At 44.6% G+C, this 18,751-nt stretch overlaps 1 protein-coding gene and 1 long non-coding RNA gene across 4 annotated transcripts; one reads left to right on the top strand and one right to left on the bottom strand.

Moving 5' to 3' along the window:
* The first annotated feature begins 454 nt into the window (after nt 1-454).
* Nucleotides 455-17,754, top strand: CYBC1 (cytochrome b-245 chaperone 1). Of its 3 annotated transcripts, none has more exons than XM_066332110.1 (8): nt 455-2,013; nt 8,166-8,296; nt 9,387-9,428; nt 10,692-10,765; nt 11,665-11,761; nt 13,006-13,150; nt 13,699-13,792; nt 15,713-17,754. In XM_066332110.1, exons 2-8 carry the CDS (start codon nt 8,212-8,214, stop codon nt 15,788-15,790), a joined length of 615 nt encoding a protein of 204 aa, XP_066188207.1. In that variant the 5' UTR covers nt 455-2,013; nt 8,166-8,211; the 3' UTR covers nt 15,791-17,754. The 3 variants fall into 3 exon arrangements, with proteins under 3 accessions (XP_066188207.1, XP_066188208.1, XP_066188206.1); XM_066332111.1 differs by lacking the exon at nt 455-2,013 and adding an exon at nt 5,995-6,009; XM_066332109.1 differs by lacking the exon at nt 455-2,013 and adding an exon at nt 7,776-8,064.
* Nucleotides 1,848-5,338, bottom strand: LOC136369330 (uncharacterized). Its single transcript, XR_010745012.1, has 2 exons — nt 4,846-5,338; nt 1,848-2,620 (listed from the first exon to the last, which is right to left on the bottom strand). It is a non-coding gene; the product is annotated as an uncharacterized lncRNA (long non-coding RNA).
* Nucleotides 17,755-18,751: the final 997 nt, after the last annotated feature.

The raw sequence follows: 18,751 nt of genomic DNA, 5'->3' as shown, positions 1-18,751 counted from the left end.
GAGCGCGGGGCCGGAGCCGTACCTGCCGCCGGGCTGTGCTGTGGCCGCAGAGCGGGCGGGGCGGCGCCGCCTCCTCCGCCGCCCCCCGGCACGGCCCCGGCCCGCCCGCCGGGCTCATTGCGGACCTGCGCCGCCGCACGTAGGCCAGGGGCTGCCCCGGGCCGTGCCCTGCACCGCGGGGCTCTGCCCGAGCCTCCGCTGCCCCTCCATTCATCCCCGTCTTTTTTACAGCTCCTCCGTCATATCGCACAAAGCGGTTTTTTCCCCCCCTTGATTTTTGTTTGTTTTCCCCCGATGGCTTCAAAGTGAAATGATACTCCGCGAGCTACTAAATACAGCATCGCCACCATTTTATTTAACCAATATCCTGCGATTTCCCATTTCTGTAACAAAACACGAGTACCAGCGATGCTGTTTCCCAGGCAGGAATCACAAATCCTCGTGAACAGGATTATTAAACAGCCTTCCACAGACTCAAAGGCCCCGGAGTATTAATCAAGATGCTTATGATTTCTTGTCTTTCTGAACCTCAGCTTGTAGGATTTAGCCAGAAAGGTCCAATGAACATTTTGCTCCTTTTTTAACCCCCCAGCCACATGTACAAGCAAATGCCTACGGCTACACAGAGATTTTTTCAAGTGCAAAACGACGTTTTATAAATTAAGCCACAGAACTTCCAAAACACACACGCAATTTCCTGCCTAAACTGAAACTTTTCTATACCACTGAGTAAATCCCCTCCTATTAGTGACCTCTAATGCTTTAAGCCACAGATGGCTTTTGAGCACAAGAGCCGGAGACAGGCACGACTAGAAAGGTTTGTGAGCCAAGGACGCAGCTTCAAACACTTGTCCTGTTTTAAGGACACTAAAGATAACCCCAGAGAAGAATGTGGTGTTTGGGTTGGTGGAGTTTTTTATTTGGTTTTGGTTTGTTTGGTTTTGTTGTAGTATTGTTTTTGTTGTTCGTGTTTTGTTTTTTTTTTTAATTTGCAGACTATAGGTGAGTTATCATGGAGGTCAGAGAGACCAATAATACCTTTAGCTTAACCATGATGAAAGCAAACAGAAACATTTATCTGACATTTTTCTTGCTCCTTTGGATGAGTATTTTCATACAAGAAAAGCTGTGCCAACCTCCCCCGTTATTCCACCAGGATACAACAGCTATAGTTGCATTGACCAATAAGGTGATAAGATGGATGAAAAGTTCTAAATTAGAAATGTGTTGAGATTTGTACTTAAAGGCACACCTAAAATCTTCGTGTTTCACACTGATTACTCTTACATTTATTATCCAAAACTGATACAGCGATTCTTCAGAAGACATCAGTTTTGGATATTTCTGTAACTGCACAGATCATATTTAAAATATTTTTTATTTCACAGAAGCACAGAGTAGTTTGGGTTGGAATGGACCTTTGAAGGTCATTTAGTCCAAACCCTCCTTCCACTAGACCAAGTTGCTCCAAGCCCTGTCCAGCCTGGCCCTGAATGGTTCCAGGGATGGGAATCTCTGTCAACTAAGTCAGTCCTGTGTTACAGGACTGGGTTAAACACATTCTTCTGCACAGCATCAAAGGGCAGAAGACTATTCCCCCCCATATTTCTTGTATTCACAATGAAAAACAGAGAACTGCATAGAAATCAAAGCATTTTGCAAAAATATTGGGACATCTTAGGTACATACTTTAAGTATCCCTGTTTCATCCTTCATCTTAGGAATACTTAGAGTGAATTGATTTCAATTTAAAAATTCAAACAAAACGAGCTAAAACTCATACAAACCGAAGAGTGTGCAAGGAATCTGTGTTTCAGTGCACAGTAAAGATTATATTTGTGCAATCATTAGATAATTAGATGTCTCATTTATTTTATTGTCAAGAGCACTCTGCTTTCCATTAACTATGGATGCCATTTTCCCACAGAACTGTGAATCTTTGATCAACCCCCAGAGTAGGCCTGACAACCTGAGACAAGAAAGCACCATCCTGCTTTAATCTGCCCTGGGGAGGTAACAGCCACCACCTTTGCAGGGCTGCTTCCCTAAAACCTCACTCTCTAAAAGCTTTCCTATGCCAGCAGTAGGTAGCACTTAAAGGCATCACTTGCTTTTATGGCCACTGTGGGTGTATTTGCCCTCTGAGGTTCCAGGTAACATCCATCCCTGCACCTGAAGCATTTACACCCTGAACGAAATGGAGAAACGATAATTTCCCTGTGAAAACAGAGCACTGCAAACAACTGCAAAACGTTACAGGCTTTGCAGCAGCCCTGCAGGGCAGTGCCAGCTGTGAATGCCTCCTTGCCACAGTGACAGCACATGCCACTCCACAGCTGTCAGGACTGGCCAACAGATCTTGCCTACAAGCTGGTGAACATGTATTCCATGAAATCTGTGCTCTGCAGGCTGCACACAGGCTGTTCCCATCCAGGTCAGGGGGCACCATGGACAGAGAGCTCCTTCTGTGGGATGAGCTCATTTCCATCAGACTCGCAGCCACTTCTGTCCAGCCAAAGCATTTGGTTTGGCTGCTTCCAACCAAGCACTCTGGGAGTTTATCCTGGCATGTGACTAAGATCACATGCTTATTGCATAGCTGAATTCCTAAGTTTAAGATCTTAGGGTGGGAAAAAAAAAAAAAGATAAGGAGTTAGAAAAGAATATTTAGGGAAATGGTCTGAAATAGGAAAAAGCACCAGAATTCCAGACATGTCAAACTAATTCAAAATAAAGGTCAGTTCTGTTCTATCTGCATGTTCTTGGGTTTAGATCAATGACTTAAAAGTTACAAGTGTTTTTACTACACAAATAGAACATAAACACTTCCAAAGAATCTATTTTTACATTGTTGAGGAAGAAGGCTACAAATAGTCAATCACATTCCTGAACTGTTTATTTTGGAAAATAGTTTTTGTTTCTGCAGCAATGTGGTTTAGAATTCATGCTGTTCTTTAAGTCCAGGATCAGGCTTTCAAAATGGTACTTCTTCTATTGGTAGGCATAAGGACACTCACTACTTTCAAGAGCTGGTGTAAGACCCGAGATTTCAGAAAAAATGCTGTGAGAATCATTAATGGATAGCAGAAGCTTACAAGGATCCTTGCCATATTTGTTTTGATTGTGTGTGTATGGAAGTGATATTTCCCACGGCTGCAAAAATTTCTCTGTAACTTCATAATTAAATTAAGTCTTATCAGGTTATCCTAGTGTGACCTTTGAAGAACTAGAGAAGTAGAGAGTTGCTGATATTTTTGCAGTTAATAATAATAAAATATGCTGAGTGGAGGGGACAGATGAATTTCTTGCTTATTTCACTTTGCTCTAAGCACAAGAAATCTTTTGTCTTGTATCACTCAAAACGGCTTAACATTTGATTTCCAGACAAACCAGTTGCTTATAAAAACTGATTGACAACTAATTAGACAAATTTCTTCCCAGAAGACTCAGTCAGCTGCTTGTTTGGGTTGAGCACATGTGATACTTATTACTTCCTATTTTTCATCCAAATCCAGCAGCTGGTACCTTGTGACTCACAGGCAGGCCAATTCATTCTTGCAGCTCCTCACTGCCTTTTCCCATTAACACCCTTACACAGAAACTGCACATCAGTTGGTATTTTCCAGTATTTATACTTAAATGTCTGTACAATGGACTCTAGGTGTTGTTTTGTTTTTTTTTAATTTTTTTTCTCCACTATCTTCACTCTGGATTGTTATAAAAAACACTGATCAACATCTCAGTTCACCAGAATAGTGCTGAGAACAGCTAAAGAAACTTCTATCATGCCATGGCCCTGAGCAAACACTCCAGAATATATTCATGTTCAGAAAAAAAAGCCAAAAATTGAGGATTTCATTCAGGAAGAACATTCCTGTGCAACTGAGGACCAAACATCATTTGTAGATGAAGTTACACACTGACTTACATAAAGGGAATTTAAGAAGTTGAGCTAAACTACAGATGTGTGCACTTCACCCATCCTGCCTGATATAAGTAGTTGCTCTAATGGATTGAACAGGAACAGCTTTCCCATGTGAATGATGTTTGACTAAAACACAAAAGATTTTTCCAAACACAGCCTATTTGTCCACAACAGGAAAATCACTCTGTGTTTCAAGGGAATTAAAAATTTTCCTCCCCAAATAACAGATTTTCAAACCCAAGCCTTCAGCTGATGTACAATTCACAAAACTCATGACATCAATGTTGGACCTGTAAGATTATCACTGATATTTCTGCTTTGAAAATATAAGTAATGTCCAGGTGTTAGAAAAAAACAAGTTATTTGTTGCTGGAATTGCCTTGCTGAAGTCCAGGGCTTGACTGCTTTAATAATCTCAGACCTTGCAGAGGTTAACAAAGTCTGAGAAAAAAGAATGGCAGTGGACACAAAGAATGCAGGATTTAGGGGCCATCTGGCAAGAACTCCCAAGATAAGGAAGAAACTAATAAAGCCAACTCAGCAACTGTGCTGAAATCAGCTCCAACTGGCTAAAAGTAATTCTGGCAGGGGAATCTGCAACCACTGACACAAGAAATCCACCTACAAGAGGGTAAGACTGAGCATGCAGACTTACTAGCATGAGAAGTGATTCATTAACCGATAGAAGACAGACTACTAATTAATAAGAGAACTATGCACCTTGTAGCCAGTGAACACTAATGTCTTTGTTTGCTAAAATGTATAAGTAGTTAAAAGCTTTGGCGTGCTCGATCTCTGGAAACCACCACCTTGCACCCTGTGCAGAATAAACAACGTCGCCTTCCTAAACTAGACTCTGTATCTGTGCTTAAAGAGCTCCTAAAATCGGCAACACCTCTCTGCAAACACTCCAAACCCACCTGGACGCGTTTGTGTGTCGGCTGCTCAAGGTGTGTCAGCAGGCACCGGACTGAGGGATCTCCAGAGGCTCCTTCCAACCCCGAATGTTCTGTCACTCTGCCATAGCCGAGCCACAGCACCAGCGCTTTTGTGGCAGCGGCGCCTCAAGTGAACGCAGAGGTTTCCTGGCCTCCAGAGGGGCTGCCGGAGCCTGGGGACAGCTGCCAGGGGAGCTCCGGCCCATTTAGAGGAATTCTGCCCCAGCCAGGGGAGCTCCGGCCCTCCCCGGCCCCCCTCAGGCAAGGGGCCATGTCCGCCTCACCAATCACACGTCAGTCCAACCGGGCCCACTAAGGCTCCCCTACAGCCCTTCACTCCTCTCGCCACGCGAGCTTTCTGCTGTTTGAAAGCAGCGCTAAAGGAAAACAACCGCGGGAACACGGACACCCTCACCCCGGCGGCACCCCCGGCTCAGGCGCCATGCCGGGTGCTGGCAGCGCGCCGCCATCTTGGCGCGGCCCGCGCTGCCGGCGGGGGAAGGCAGGCTCATTCCCCGCCCTGCCCTCACCCAAAATGGCCGCGGGCGCGTCCGCCCGGCCCTGAGGCGGGACCGGCTCCCAGGGCGCGGGGCGGCCGCGGGGCCCTTCAGAGCGCGGCTGCAGCCGGGGCAGGTACCGCGGGCCCGGGCTGGGGCTGGAGCCGGGGCAGGTACCGCGGGCTGGGGCTGGGGCTGGAGCCGGGGCAGGTACCGCGGGCTGGGGGAGGCTGGAGCCGGGGCTGGGGGAGGCTGGAGCCGGGGCAGGTACCGCGGGGCCCTTCAGAGCGCGGCCGGAGCCGGGGCAGGTACCGCGGGCCCGGGCTGGGGGAGGCTGGAGCCGGGGCAGGTACCGCGGGCTGGGGGAGGCTGGAGCCGGGGCAGGTACCGCGGGCTGGGGCTGGGGCTGGGGCTGGAGCCGGGGCAGGTACCGCGGGCCCGGGCTGGGGGAGGCTGGAGCCGGGGCAGGTACCGCGGGCTGGGGGAGGCTGGAGCCGGGGCAGGTACCGCGGGCTGGGGCTGGGGCTGGAGCCGGGGCAGGTACCGCGGGCTGGGGGAGGCTGGAGCCGGGGCAGGTACCGCGGGCTGGGGCTGGGGCTGGAGCCGGGGCAGGTACCGCGGGCTGGGGCTGGGGCTGGAGCCGGGGCAGGTACCGCGGGCCCGGGCTGGGGGAGGCGGCTGCAGGCTGAGGGGACCCCAAGAGAGGGAACAAACCCCGCGGGGGCCGGAGGGGTTTGGCAGGGCTGGTCCGTGGCCGGGGACGGAGGGGAGAGCAGGCTCTGGGGTGGGCTGCGAGCAGGTGCAGGGTTGGGAGGTAAAGAAAAACGAGCTCTCTAAAGAAAATTCACCTGCTGTGTGGTCCTGACTTGATGGTGGTGATGGTGGAGGTTTCAAGGTGTGCCTTCCAGGGGCTTTTGCTGGCTCCCCTCAGCCCAGAGCTTGGAGGAAGCATGAGAATGTTATTTTAGTGCTGGAGATTGGTTCAGTGGCAAACCAGACAAATTCAAGCAAAGTTGAGGTTTGGAATTTGAAATTTAAGAGCAGCACGAAGTACTTCTTTCTCTGTAACCACAACATTGTTGTAGTAAAACTTTTGTATTTGCTTTAGGGTGCGTTTATGATTTATTTATTAAACGTAACTTTAGAAGCTGCTTCGGTGCTTTTTATTCCAAGGTTCATCCCTTGCAAGCAACAGCCTGTGAGAGACAATGTGCTGATGTTGAGTGTCCAGCATTAAACCAAAACTGGCGTTTGCCTGCTTGAACTTCATTGAATTATTATGGAGGGAGATATCAAAGTTTGCATTAATGGACTTGACTGATACATGTGAGAATTATATTCTAAGCAGGGTGTAATATTTGTTAAATACAGCAAGATTTCTGCAGTGATCTCGATGTATTTTATAACATGTATTTGATAACAGGCAGGAGAAAGCATTGTAAAGGCAGAAATATTTTCCAGTATATTGAGAGCAACTCACAGGAGTCATTTGAAAATTAAAATTTGATGCTTGACATCCGGAGGAGATGGAGCGTGTCTCACGCATAAGTGCTTTTGGCTCTTTCGGTTTCAGATGCTCTCAGATGTGTTGCTAAGAGATTAAAATCAAAGTCGTGGGTGCTTTTTGTTTAACTGAAAAGACCTGGCTACATCTGCTCCCCTGGAGCTTTGTATCCAAACTACCAGAATTACAGGAGTGTCTTCTTATATCCAAGAACAGCCGGATAACTGAAGGGCTGAAAATCACATATTTGCCTTTTGTAAGAGCTTGGATATGCTCAGACCTGCTCTCTCCGTGTTTTTCATGGTTATTCAAAACCTGATGGATGTTGACATTTTCTGGAAGGCTGTTCTCATGGGCAGCTAACAGCAGCTTAATGCCAGCCTCCTTGAACTGGTTCTGTGGGACAGGCTTCCCAGGGAAGTGGCGGGGTCACCATCTCTGGAAGTGTTCACAACACGTGTAGTTGAGGTGATTAAGGACATGGTTTAGTGGTGGACTGGGCAGTATTGGGTTAGTGGTTGGGCTTCATGATCTTAAAGGCCTTTATCACCCTAAGTAACTCTGATTCGATGCTGTAAACCAGTAAAATCGTACTGAAAATCCTGCATGGGATTACCCAGCTCTCGCTGGTTTTAATAAGTACCTGCTATTCTAGTCTCTACTGTTTCTGCCTAGGCTGAAGGCATGGTCCTGCTGAGGACAGACAGACATACTTGCTGTTGGGAGCTCGTGGTTGTATTGTTGAGGTGGTTTGGAAGATGGGAACGCTGTGTGTGGCATTATGGGATGCTGGCAGTGCTTGGCTGTTGCCTTCCTGGTGTGTCAGCAGGGATGAGACCCCATGTCAGGGCTGCAGAAGGCTGCACTGTCCTGCCCCAGCTCCCAGGAAAAATGCTGTCGAAGAGATTGCCATTCCCCTTGCTGTTTCATCTGTTTGAAGGGCTGCATGAATTACTAATAACGTTGTTTCAGATTCTTGTTTTTCATATTTTTCTTCTGGAATCTGATGATAATAGAAAGAGACTTAGCCCCAAAATGAGAACTTTCTTCCAAGTATTCAGATTTCTGTTGTTGTTACGCAACTCTGTACATGACAGTTTTACTTTGTGGTTGTTTTCAGTGTACATGTTGCTCTTCCTGTCAAAAAAAAAATCTGTGTTCTTACCCTGGAGTATCTTTTATAGTCTAGATTAAGACTTGGTAAGTCCTGAAAACTGCCAGGGAGGGGAAATGGTGGAATTGTCAATGATTTAAAATTCTTCCTTCTTTACAATGATTTAGAATTCTTCCTTTTTTGCCAGTGAGGTTTCATGAGTCAAACTGGGCTGTTGGGAGCTTCTTTTGAAGATGTACATGCTGGTTGAAAAACGCACCAATTCCCATCTTCATCTAAAGAGATCACCTGGCATCCGATCCTGGTCTCTCTGTGTTGGTAAGACCACAGCACTCCTCAGCTTATTTCAGAGCTTGCTTTAAGGGAAGAGGGTCACTGAATAAACTCCTGAAAGAGCCCCTAGTGAACTGCCTGCCTTCCAGGCATTTTCCTTTCCAGAGGAGGAATGGTTGTGCTTTGAACTCTTCCTTTCTCATAGCCACTAAATTAGTCTGAAGCCTCAGCGTGGCAGTTTCACTGCGAGACTTTCAGTCTCATCTGGAGAACCTCAGAAACTCATGGATAGAATTTTAAGGGAGTCCTGAAAGATCAAGAACAGAAACTTTATTATGTGCCAGGCAGCAACAGAAATGTGAAGCTTCTGAAGGGGCTGTGTAGTTAGGTTAAAAAACATCTCCATTTTCAGGAGTGGAGAACTGCAGTGTGGCTGTGCTGGGCTTGGATCATGTGTGTGGTGAGCTCCTAAGGACTCTGTAGGGAATGGGAAGTCATACAGGATGTTCTGAAAGGCATCTTTATAAACACTACTGAATATGCAGGAAAAATAAACTTGTTAGGATTGCACTGAGAGAGCTGCTGGGGAAAATGTGGCATATCCTGCTCTCCAGCTGAGCAGATCCCACTGCAGTAACACCACGTTGTCATTGCTTTCAGGGATGTTGAGAAGATCTTTGCAGTTTTGCAGCAGCCTCTGGGGCATGGGGCACCCTTCAGGTGCTTCCTCCTCCCTGAGAGGTGGCAGTTTCTGACACAACTTTACTGCAAGAGTTTTCTTTTGGCTCCATAGAGCACTTACAGGGGAAAATAACCATTGCAAGGTTTGTGTGAGCACTCCAAGTTGTACTGTGCTGAGAGAAAGTACAGTGTCATGGTTAGACGGAGTCCCTCTGAAGTTCTGTCCCCAGTTGTGTCACAACATTTTTATCTCTGACCCCAGCCCCTGTGCTTTTAATGCCTTTGCAGAATGGAAGTTTTTTTAATACTGAGAGAAAAAAACCCTTGATTTTCTTATAGTGATTTATGTTGAAATCACATTTGTACTGTTTTTGAAAAGAATGTTTTTCATTAGGGAACTTGAGATGTTTTTTGAGTTGCTTATTTGTCCTAATTCTCTCCTCTTTCCTCCTAGGAATAGCCTCCATAGGTTTGGCTGCTGCTTATTACAGTGCAGGTAATGGCCTATCACTTTTATGGGGGAGTTGTTTCTTTCCTTGGTCTATTTTTCATGCTGATAACTCATTTGCAGCTTCTGTCTGGCCCTTCAAAGGCGGTGGAGGTTCCTCTCCCACTTTGTGGTGTGAATATTAAAACCAATATTAACTGTTGCCTCTATGGCTTACTGTGCTTTAATGCTCTATTTTTTACTCAGCCTCCTTTTCCATTTGCAAGTATTTTTAATAATGATCTCGGTACTCTGTGGCATTTTGTACTTTGAATGTTTTATAGATGTGATTAGCTGATCCTCACAGCTCTCCTGGGAAGATGTAATGATTATTTGACACTGTAATGAAATGATTCCTTTCCCTTTGACAGAAGTTCTCTGGTTCTCAGGAAACTGTTAAATCATCACTAGCAGGGATTACTCATCTAAGCACCTTTGGAGGTCAGACAGCTACTGCTGCTTCCTCCCCTGCAGCACAGCACACTGCACCAAATGCCAGCTGTCTTTCCATCAGTGGGATTTATCCTGGAAGCTGTCCTGTGATTCTTGTGCTGCATCCTGTGAACATCAAATGTTAAAACTTAATACTGTGTAGGAATGTGCTACCAATACAACCCACGTATTTTTATTTAAAGAGCAAAATGCAGTGAAAACTGCTTGAGCCACCAGCTAAATCAGCCTTGTTTTTCTTAAGATGTTGCAGCAAAGTTTTCTAAAACCCCAGCACAGTTTCACTGTGTCTTCAGTTAAAAGCCCGAGTGAGCAAATTGTTCAGGCTGTGACATGTAAACGCTTCCAGGGCATGAAAGGCAAATGTTTGTTTGCTAAGAGGACCAACTGCTTCCTTTTATGCAGAAACATGTTTGCTGTATTGAATTTTCGTTGTCCTTATCCTTGTCCTCTGCAGCACAAATATTGGGTGTTTGACAGCAGGTTGGCACTTTTGTGGATGCCTTTTAAGATGCCTTTGCTTGTAGGGAAGAAAAAGATGTGATGCTACAACCTTGCCAATAATACATATGCTTATAATTCTGCATGGTTTGAAGCCCAGCATGAATGAAGTCTCTGAAAAGTGTGAAGACTTTCTGTATTTTCATCCTGGGAAAGAGCTGTAAAATAGCTCGTAGTACAACTAAAGGCAAAAATGTTCCATCAGAGAAACCTTTCCTCCTTTTGTTGCTTTTAAAGGAAGCGTGTTGCTTTCAGGATTGTTTGAATACCAAAGAAGGGGGGAAAAAAAAGCTCAATTTGTGCATTTTTTGCATTGTTCAGACAGCTTGGCATGGAAGCTCTTCTACATGGCTGGGTGTTTCTTTGTGGCAGCCCAGAATCTGGAGCAGTGGGAGGTAAGATGCTGAGCTTAGGAAATGAGAGTCTGTGAGTAGGAAGCAGTTGCAGATGCTGATTCCAGCAGCCCCACGCACTTGCTCAGTCCAAACAGACAAATTATTCTTTTGGTTTTGAGGAAACCCTCTGGGTTGCTATACTAGGACTAGAATTAGGGCAATAATTCTTTGACTACACAAGCATGAAAATGTGAAGCTAAACATACGGGTGTTTTTAAGGGGAGACTTGGCCCAAAATGTTCTCTCTTATATAAAAGAGGGAGGGTGGCTGGGACATTCAGCTGCACAACGTGATTTTGAACTTAGCCTTCAAGCTAATGACAGAGCAACCACTAAATAAAGGAGCTCTAACCTTCCAGGCTGCTCAGCCTTTTTCCTCTGGGACAAGCTGGTTTAGAATCATGTGGATGTTGATTTGAGAGCAATAAGGCACCTTGTCACCCTGCTGACCTGAGTTGTGTTAGAATGAGCAGCTCACCTAAAGAGAACGAGATCATCTTTTCATTGCCTGGCAGGGATATTTGAGGTCTGTGTGAGCCTGGCCCATAGACCACAGCCCTGGAATGTTGAATTCATCAGAAGTAAAAATTACAGGAGCTACAACTTAGTGTTCAAATTTGATTCCAGGCAAAGTTTTTATTACATGAGGAATGTGGCAAGAAGGGCAATGAATCCACTTTTAACCCCCTTCTAGAAAAGTCACCACAAGAGATGTGGTCAAGTTTCTGTTAAAACCAAGAGCAAGACTGTCATTTTCACAGTCTAGTAATAGAGGAATGTCTCTAAACTAGCTATTTACCAAGATTATTTTCCTGTAGAACTATTTTTATTTTACTTTGAAGCATAGCTGGTGATGGTGTTTTCAAGAAGATGTTAACTTTTATTTTTCAATTTTACAGGAAGCTATATTTGATAAGAACAAGGGAACAATCTGCCTAAAAACATTCAATCTCTACAAAAAAATACTGACCTTGTCAAAAGGAGGCAATGAACAAGGTGAGAAAGAGCATCTGTGGTAGAAAATGTGGTGAGCAGCAGAAGAGATGGATATGAGCCCATTTAATAGCTTCTCTGGAGTTCTGTACTCAAATTAAGTCACATCTGCTTCCAGATCTGCTTTGTTCCCAAGCAGCAGATGTAACAATCTGCCTCTCTGGGCACAAGTGCTTTTTCTCATTGTGCTGAATGCATCTTGTTAATTATTTTAATCCAAGGTAAGTAGGCCTACACATTGCTTTCCATAATAATCTTAGTCATTCCTTTGGGATGTTAATGTGTTTACCTTGCCCTTGGCTAGCCTGCCTGGCAGCTGGGACTGGTGGAGAGATTTTAGTTTTGGATCCAGAAGTTGAGATTCCTGTAATGTCATCTGCTTTGGGGAGCAGGCAAAGGTTTAGATGCCATATGCAAGCAGGCATGTTGCATCCTGCAGATACAAAATGTGTATTTAAAGCAGACTGTTTCAGGAGGCTCAGTTTAATGCAGGATCTGTTGTCCTTTGGGCTTCCTCTTGGATTAACAGAAGTTGCAGTATAGTCTGTGACTTGGTTAAGTCAAGGTGAGTTGGTGGCTCTATTGCAAACGAGGATCTTTTATTCTGTTGTAAAAGCAGGATCCTCTTCTATGTCAGTTCTGGTTCTACTCCCTGATGTAAATAGAACCAGCTCTCAATAAGGTCAGAAGAGTGGCCAAATTTGGAATGACCTTAAGCAAATTGGTTTTTAAAGAGTTCATTCTCGAGATAGAAGATTAAAGATGTGGAGAGAAGGATGTTTAATGTTTCTGAACTTTGCTTTGGGATACACGATTGCAATGGAGAGCTGAGGATATCTCCTCCTCTTTGATAATATCTGGTTTAGTTACCATTCATGTGAGGATGCAGAGATCAGCAGGTGCTTTGAGCAGTTACATATTTCAGTATTTGTTCAATCTCAGTAAACTGAACACCTGTTTGCCTGCTCCATACCGAAAATAAAACTTAATTTTAAACTTAAAACTGCCATTAAAGCAGTGGGAAACAGAATTAATAATGGATTGCTCCCCAGTGCCTGGCTGGCTGTATGTTTTTCCTTGGGGCCTGTCACAGCTACACCCTGTGCACGTTTCTCCTGCCCGAGCAGCTCAGCAGCTGTGTGCTGCAGCAGGAGTGCCCTGGTTGTGTGGGGTGGCGGCAGGGTCCCTGTCCCCCTGGCAGCGCTGAGGGTGTGCAGTCGTGCTGACAGTGCCCTTTGTCTGTGCAGTGGTGGCCGTGCTGAACGAGATCCGGGATGTGAACGTGGAGGAGGAGGCCGTGCGCTATTTCGGGAAGGGTCACCTGGTGGTGCTGCGCTTCGCCACCGGCTTCTCACACCCGCTCACACAGAGCGCGGTGCTGGGCTGCAGAAGGTGCGCTGTGGGCTTTGTAACTGCAGTCTGTGAGTGGGAACTGCCCGTCATGTGGGTCACTGACTGCCAGCTGTTGTGACTAAGCTCGGCTTTCAGACCTTCTGGTGTGACCTTGTGTTATTCAGTTTAAGCTTTTAAAGCCCATCGTGTTTTCATTTACAGACCTTTGGGTAACACCATTGATCAGGATTGTGTGTAGGTATCTGAGATCCCCTTGGTGCTGCATGTTACTGGAGTTGTCTTCCAGACAGTTGTCTTCCTGTCTTCCTCAGCGAAGCAATGGCACAGGGGATTAATTCTACTTTGCAAACTTTTGGTGTATTAGTTAACAAAAAATTTATCTTAAGCGTTGATAATAAGGAACCTTGCAGCAGGGGCTGGGGAGAGGGCTGATGTGGAGGGAATGGCTTGGTGTGGCATGCTGTCAGCCATACCCTCTATGCCCATATGACTTTACCTTGAGGCACTTATTCTCGGGAATTAACATGCCTGCTCTTGTCAGCACCACAGTTCCACTAACTCTTCCCTTGTTTCTTCTTTATCCACAGTGATGTGGAGGCAGTTGCCAAACTCATTACGAGTTTTCTGGAACTGGACAGAGTAGAAACTCCACAAGATTTTTCCCAGAGCAGCGAAACAGAGGCAAGTGATGCAGATGAACCAGAGGCTAAATACTGACAGTCATTGTGAACTGAAGCAAACAGAGGCTTTCACACATCTGGAAAATACTCTGATTGTTCTTCAGAAAAAGAAATCCCTCACCTCCTTGACCTGGGCATTTCTCAACGTGTGCATTTACAACGGGTGGAATCTGTCTTAGGGCACATTGTTTAATGCTAAACTGCTTCAAGACCCTGCATGTGGACACTGCTGGCTTTTGAGCTTTGTCAGCTCATCAAACTTGTGTAGAAATTGTTATTTATTAATGAATTAGTTTGAAATAATTGCTTTTCCATTAATGAGGTGAAGATAGAGATGTGAACTTCTGCTTACTGCAAACATTTGCTGCAGGTACAGTATATGCAATGTAGAAGAGTTGCATTTGTAACTCATAATACAAAGCTTTGAGGTTTCCCTTTTAATATATGCAATTAGGAGATGCAGAGTAGTGGCACTTTTAGCTTCTCTACTACTGACTTGCCATTGGATATCTGTGGAAATTTAATTCTGAGTGCCTCTCTTCTAAACATCAGGTTGATCAACCTGTAACAGTGTCTTAACTTATCTCAGACTCACCAAGGAGCTATAAATAGAAAAAAAAAAATCATGATGAAACATCTTTGGGATGTTAATCCTGTACCTTAATCCTGTTCTGTTTAACTTCTGGGCAGAACAGAACAATCTTTTTCTAGACCTCAATGTTTACTATTTAAACTGTGTATTTGGAAAGGAAACAGGGACATGTGTAACTTTAGGTAGGGAAGAGACTGATGTCAAACAAGGTGGTAGCCTAGAGTATTGAGCCTGTTGAGTATTTCCTCACTTGAAATGATACCCAAGTGCTAAATAATAACTTTTTAAAGGTAGCTGGCATAGACTAAATGTTTGACTTGTACCTGTGTTTTACTCCAGGTGTGTGGTGTCCTCTGTTCTGACCAATGGTTTCACAAATAGTTAAAATACAAAAGTTTTCAAGGTATTTCTGAAGTAAAAGCTACCTCTGTTAGGCAATGCTTACATTAACATGTCAGTACAAGAAAAAATTGTAAAAAGCTGCAAGTTCCTTCAGCATGCTACAGCTGCTTGTACTGAAGTTCACTAGGTTTTATTTAGGAATCTTATGGTCTTTAGATCTGATTTAGAAAATGTTTACACAGTTACATCTAGGAGATCTGAACAGGTACGAGGTAACTGTGTTGTTGCTTTCACGGTTGGCCAGCAGCAAATGTCTCCTGGCAGCAGTTTCTTGAGGATTTAAAAGAGCCTGTGGTGTTGTTTCCAATCACTCTACCTCTACAGAGAGAAGGCTCTGACGAGTTTTGGTAGAAGCCCCATCCTGTTGTATGTTCCAGTTTGATCTGAGGCTGAGCACCTGCTCATCAGAGACCAGATTTCAGCCCTTCAGACCTGGGATGTGAGCAGGGAGGGAGAGGCTGGTGCTGGCAGTGGAAGGTTCTCACACTGCAGCAGGGACATGGCTCTTGATGTTCCTTGCCTGCAGCACAGAACTAGGTCTGTTTTCTTTAAATAAGATAAAAAAAACTTGTAATCAGATCAGGTATCAGTTCAGACCTCTGCCAATACATGTTCCTGAGAGTCCTCTGAGTTGTTGGGGTAATAATGGGGCTTTCAATGCCTACCCCACACCACTGGAACTGGGAAGCTGCTGTGTATGAATGTGGGAAAATTAGATTGCAGGCAATTAGCTAAATTTGCCTTTATTCTGAAGCACAGCTGTAAGCTAAGCATAATCATCAAACCTGTTTAAAAAATATTGCAGGGTGTAATGCTTTGTAGGGTTCCTCATTTAAATCCACTGTAATGTATACCCCAGGTGATGCTCATTTTAGAGAGGAGAATGGGATTGGGGATTTGGAGAACTCTTTCTTTTTTCTCCCACAGTGTAAAATGAGAATGGTGAGTGTTCCAAGGACTTTCAGTAGGAAGTACTGTGCTGGAGTATGTAATGGTACAATGTAAGTACAAGGGCTCAGCCTGTGGTAGCTGCTGCTTTGTATCACAGGCATTCAGAGGACATTCATGGTGTGCATTGCACTTACTCTGCACCTGTGGAGTGCACCATGGATAAAACACACAAAATACCTGCCTTTAGTCTTAGCTCTACTGGCTTTCATTTGTATTCCCATGAGAGCTGACATTCCGTGGAAGATAGAAACCTGCTGTAGTTCTCCAGTTAAAAATCAGCTTTTGAGGGGTACATGTGACCCTGCACTGCACCCTGTGTCCTGCTTCTGCTGAGCTGTGGTGCATCCAGCTTGCTGTACATTCATGGTGTTAGTCATGTCTATGCTTACAAACTATGCAATATCTTATACAAAGACTAGAACAACCTGAGGGAAATTCAGAATCTGTAGAAAGGGGAAGGACCTATAGTAAGGTGCAGTGTAACTTGAAATACCTCCTCTGGAGTAAGTTGCATGCTGGGTTGATGTCAGTGATCACCTCTTTAGAGGGGTTTTCCAGTATCCTCCTCACTCATTATCCTGCTGTGTTGGGCAGGAGAGGGATGGCTGCTGCCATGCACTGTGTGTCTAGGAGGAGTATTCGGACTCCTCTGCCTTTCCCTTGGAGCAGCTGGTGCCATCCTCTCTGTGCCATTTCCATTTTGCATTTAGCAGCTGTCACTGTACCAACAAGTCCAGTTTCAGTGGGAACCTGTGTTCTGTAGTCTGAGCTCACAGGATGGGGCTGAGGACATTCTGCCAGGCTGTGGCTGCTGCCTGTGGGGCTGTGTCCTGGCTGATCCTGTGGCACTGATCTGTCTGAGCCTCTGAGCTTGGCAGTGGGACACTGCACCAATGTTAGCACAGGCTGATGGGGTTTTCTCTTCTATTTCTCTTGATCCACGTGTGGAGCTTCTTGCTCTCAAAAGCTTTATCATTTGTAGTTGGAAGACATGGCCAGATGCAATGCAGTTGTTGTTCACATGGATTTGGTCATGGCAGTGTCTGTGCACTCCTCAGCAGTGGGATCAGCTTGAAGAACTGTGGCAAGCAGGTGCAGCTCAGAACAGGTTCCATTCTTCCCTCTTTGGGCAAATCCTCTCTCATCCTCCTTTTCTGCCACTTGTCACCATTCTGCTGAAGGCTTTCCTGGATGGTTTTCCTCGTTTCTCTTGGGCCCAGCAGAGTCAAAGGCCCAGTAAACAGAGCCTTACATGTGTCTGGTGTGAAGTGACTTGGACTCAAAGGAATCATGTGAAAGGTTAATTTTGGTTAGGAAATTAGGTACTCATAGAAGATGGTTACAGATGTAGTCATTAACTTTTGCATCTCAGGCTATCTAGAGACTTGTGCCTGGACAGCTGTAGTTTGCATGACTTATAAACGATTTAAACACCTGCATAGCAGACCTTAGGTTAGCTCTAACACCCTGACCCCTAAAACCAAGCTTTTTTTGTCATGGTAAGTGCCACTTAGCAGATGCTTCAGCTCATGCTTGAGCAGCACAGTGGCAGTCCCTTGCATGGCTGTGGTGGGATGGCACTGGGGCTGTGCAGAGGGACAGCACTGCTTTGTGGAAGGTGTAACCTCATATTCCAGTACTTCACAATGAAACATTCCATAGCTGGCATCAATTGTGCAAGGCTCAAAGAAAATCCAAATATTTATAGTCGAGATCTGGGGCTGTATTTATGAAGTTACACAGATACCAAAACTTCAGCTGGCTCACATAATAAATAAAGAGTGCTAGTTCTGACAGTGTTGTAGATGGCTGGGGGGCAAAAATACTGCTGGAAAATGTTTAGAAATTGCCTTATTTTTTATTTTTTTTTTACTTTACTTGCAAGTAGAATTTCTGCAAGGCCTTGTTGTGTTGTCTTTTTTTTAAAAAAAGTTCATTGACAAAATCAACTTTGATAACTTGTTTTGCGTGGCTGTAGTATTTTGTATTGTTTCTAATTAAAATTACTAAAATATTAATGGTTGTCTAAATTATTACTGGGAACAGATCTACTGAAGGGGTTAATGAGGGGGAGGACAGAATAGAAGAAGCTCAAATACCTGCTTAGAAATGACCCTACTGACACTCTTGGAGCAGTGCAGCTTTTAATTCCATATAAGCTGAGAGATCCAACTCTCTGTTGGTGAGTATTTCCATTTTCCCTCCTTTAAACCAAACCAACATGCTACACATAAAAAAAAGCAGCACCCTTCTACAAACACTTTGAGTATCAAAGGTTTTATTCAAGTAAAGTAAATTAAGATCTTGTTTTAGTTCAAGCTATGTGACAGGTATACATAGCAATTGGTTCTTTTTAGATAAAGATCTGTATGTGGACCTAGTTACTGAGACTCTCATTGAGTCAGTTGAAATCTGTTTTATGCTGTAGTTTTACTTTCTGTATGTCAAGATTTGTTCCAAGAAAATTTTGATACCAGTGCTTCCAAAAAAATTTAAAGAAAGGAATAAATGAAGCACAAAAATAAATATTTGGAATATTCATGGTGGAGTAACATAATTAACTACCACACTTCTGAATTATTTCCATTTTGGTGATTATCTCAATCCTCCACTAAAGATCCCAAAATACATTTCTATACATTATGACAAGTTTGACATTAAAGCAGAATAAACCAGCGTTTTTTCCTTGTATTTAGTAGCTTTAGTCACGGCTCAAATTGGGACAAACCTGCAAAGTGCAGGTTGCAGTTTGAGGTTTTACATAGCTGAACAGATGCCTCAGTGAGTGGGGATGAGACTTTGCTGAGCTTAGGTGGTGCTCTGGCAGCAGATGAAGCAGCCCAGAGTGTTAAGGCAGTTTTCCCTCCAAGCCCAGGTGTCACTGCCTCTTGCCACAACTCAGAGCACAGCTGACAGGTGAAGGAGTTATGGTACACAACATAATGACCCAAAGAGTTTTAAAGGATCCTAAATATTAGGGTAGAATTATCCTCAGGTCACTGTTATGTAAGGTAT

This window comes from Sylvia atricapilla, chromosome 18 (assembly GCF_009819655.1).
Source record: "Sylvia atricapilla isolate bSylAtr1 chromosome 18, bSylAtr1.pri, whole genome shotgun sequence".
In the NCBI taxonomy this organism is placed as follows: Eukaryota; Metazoa; Chordata; class Aves; order Passeriformes; family Sylviidae; genus Sylvia; species Sylvia atricapilla.
Note: the sequence above shows the minus strand (reverse complement) of the source record. Positions and strands in the feature narration are given on the sequence as shown.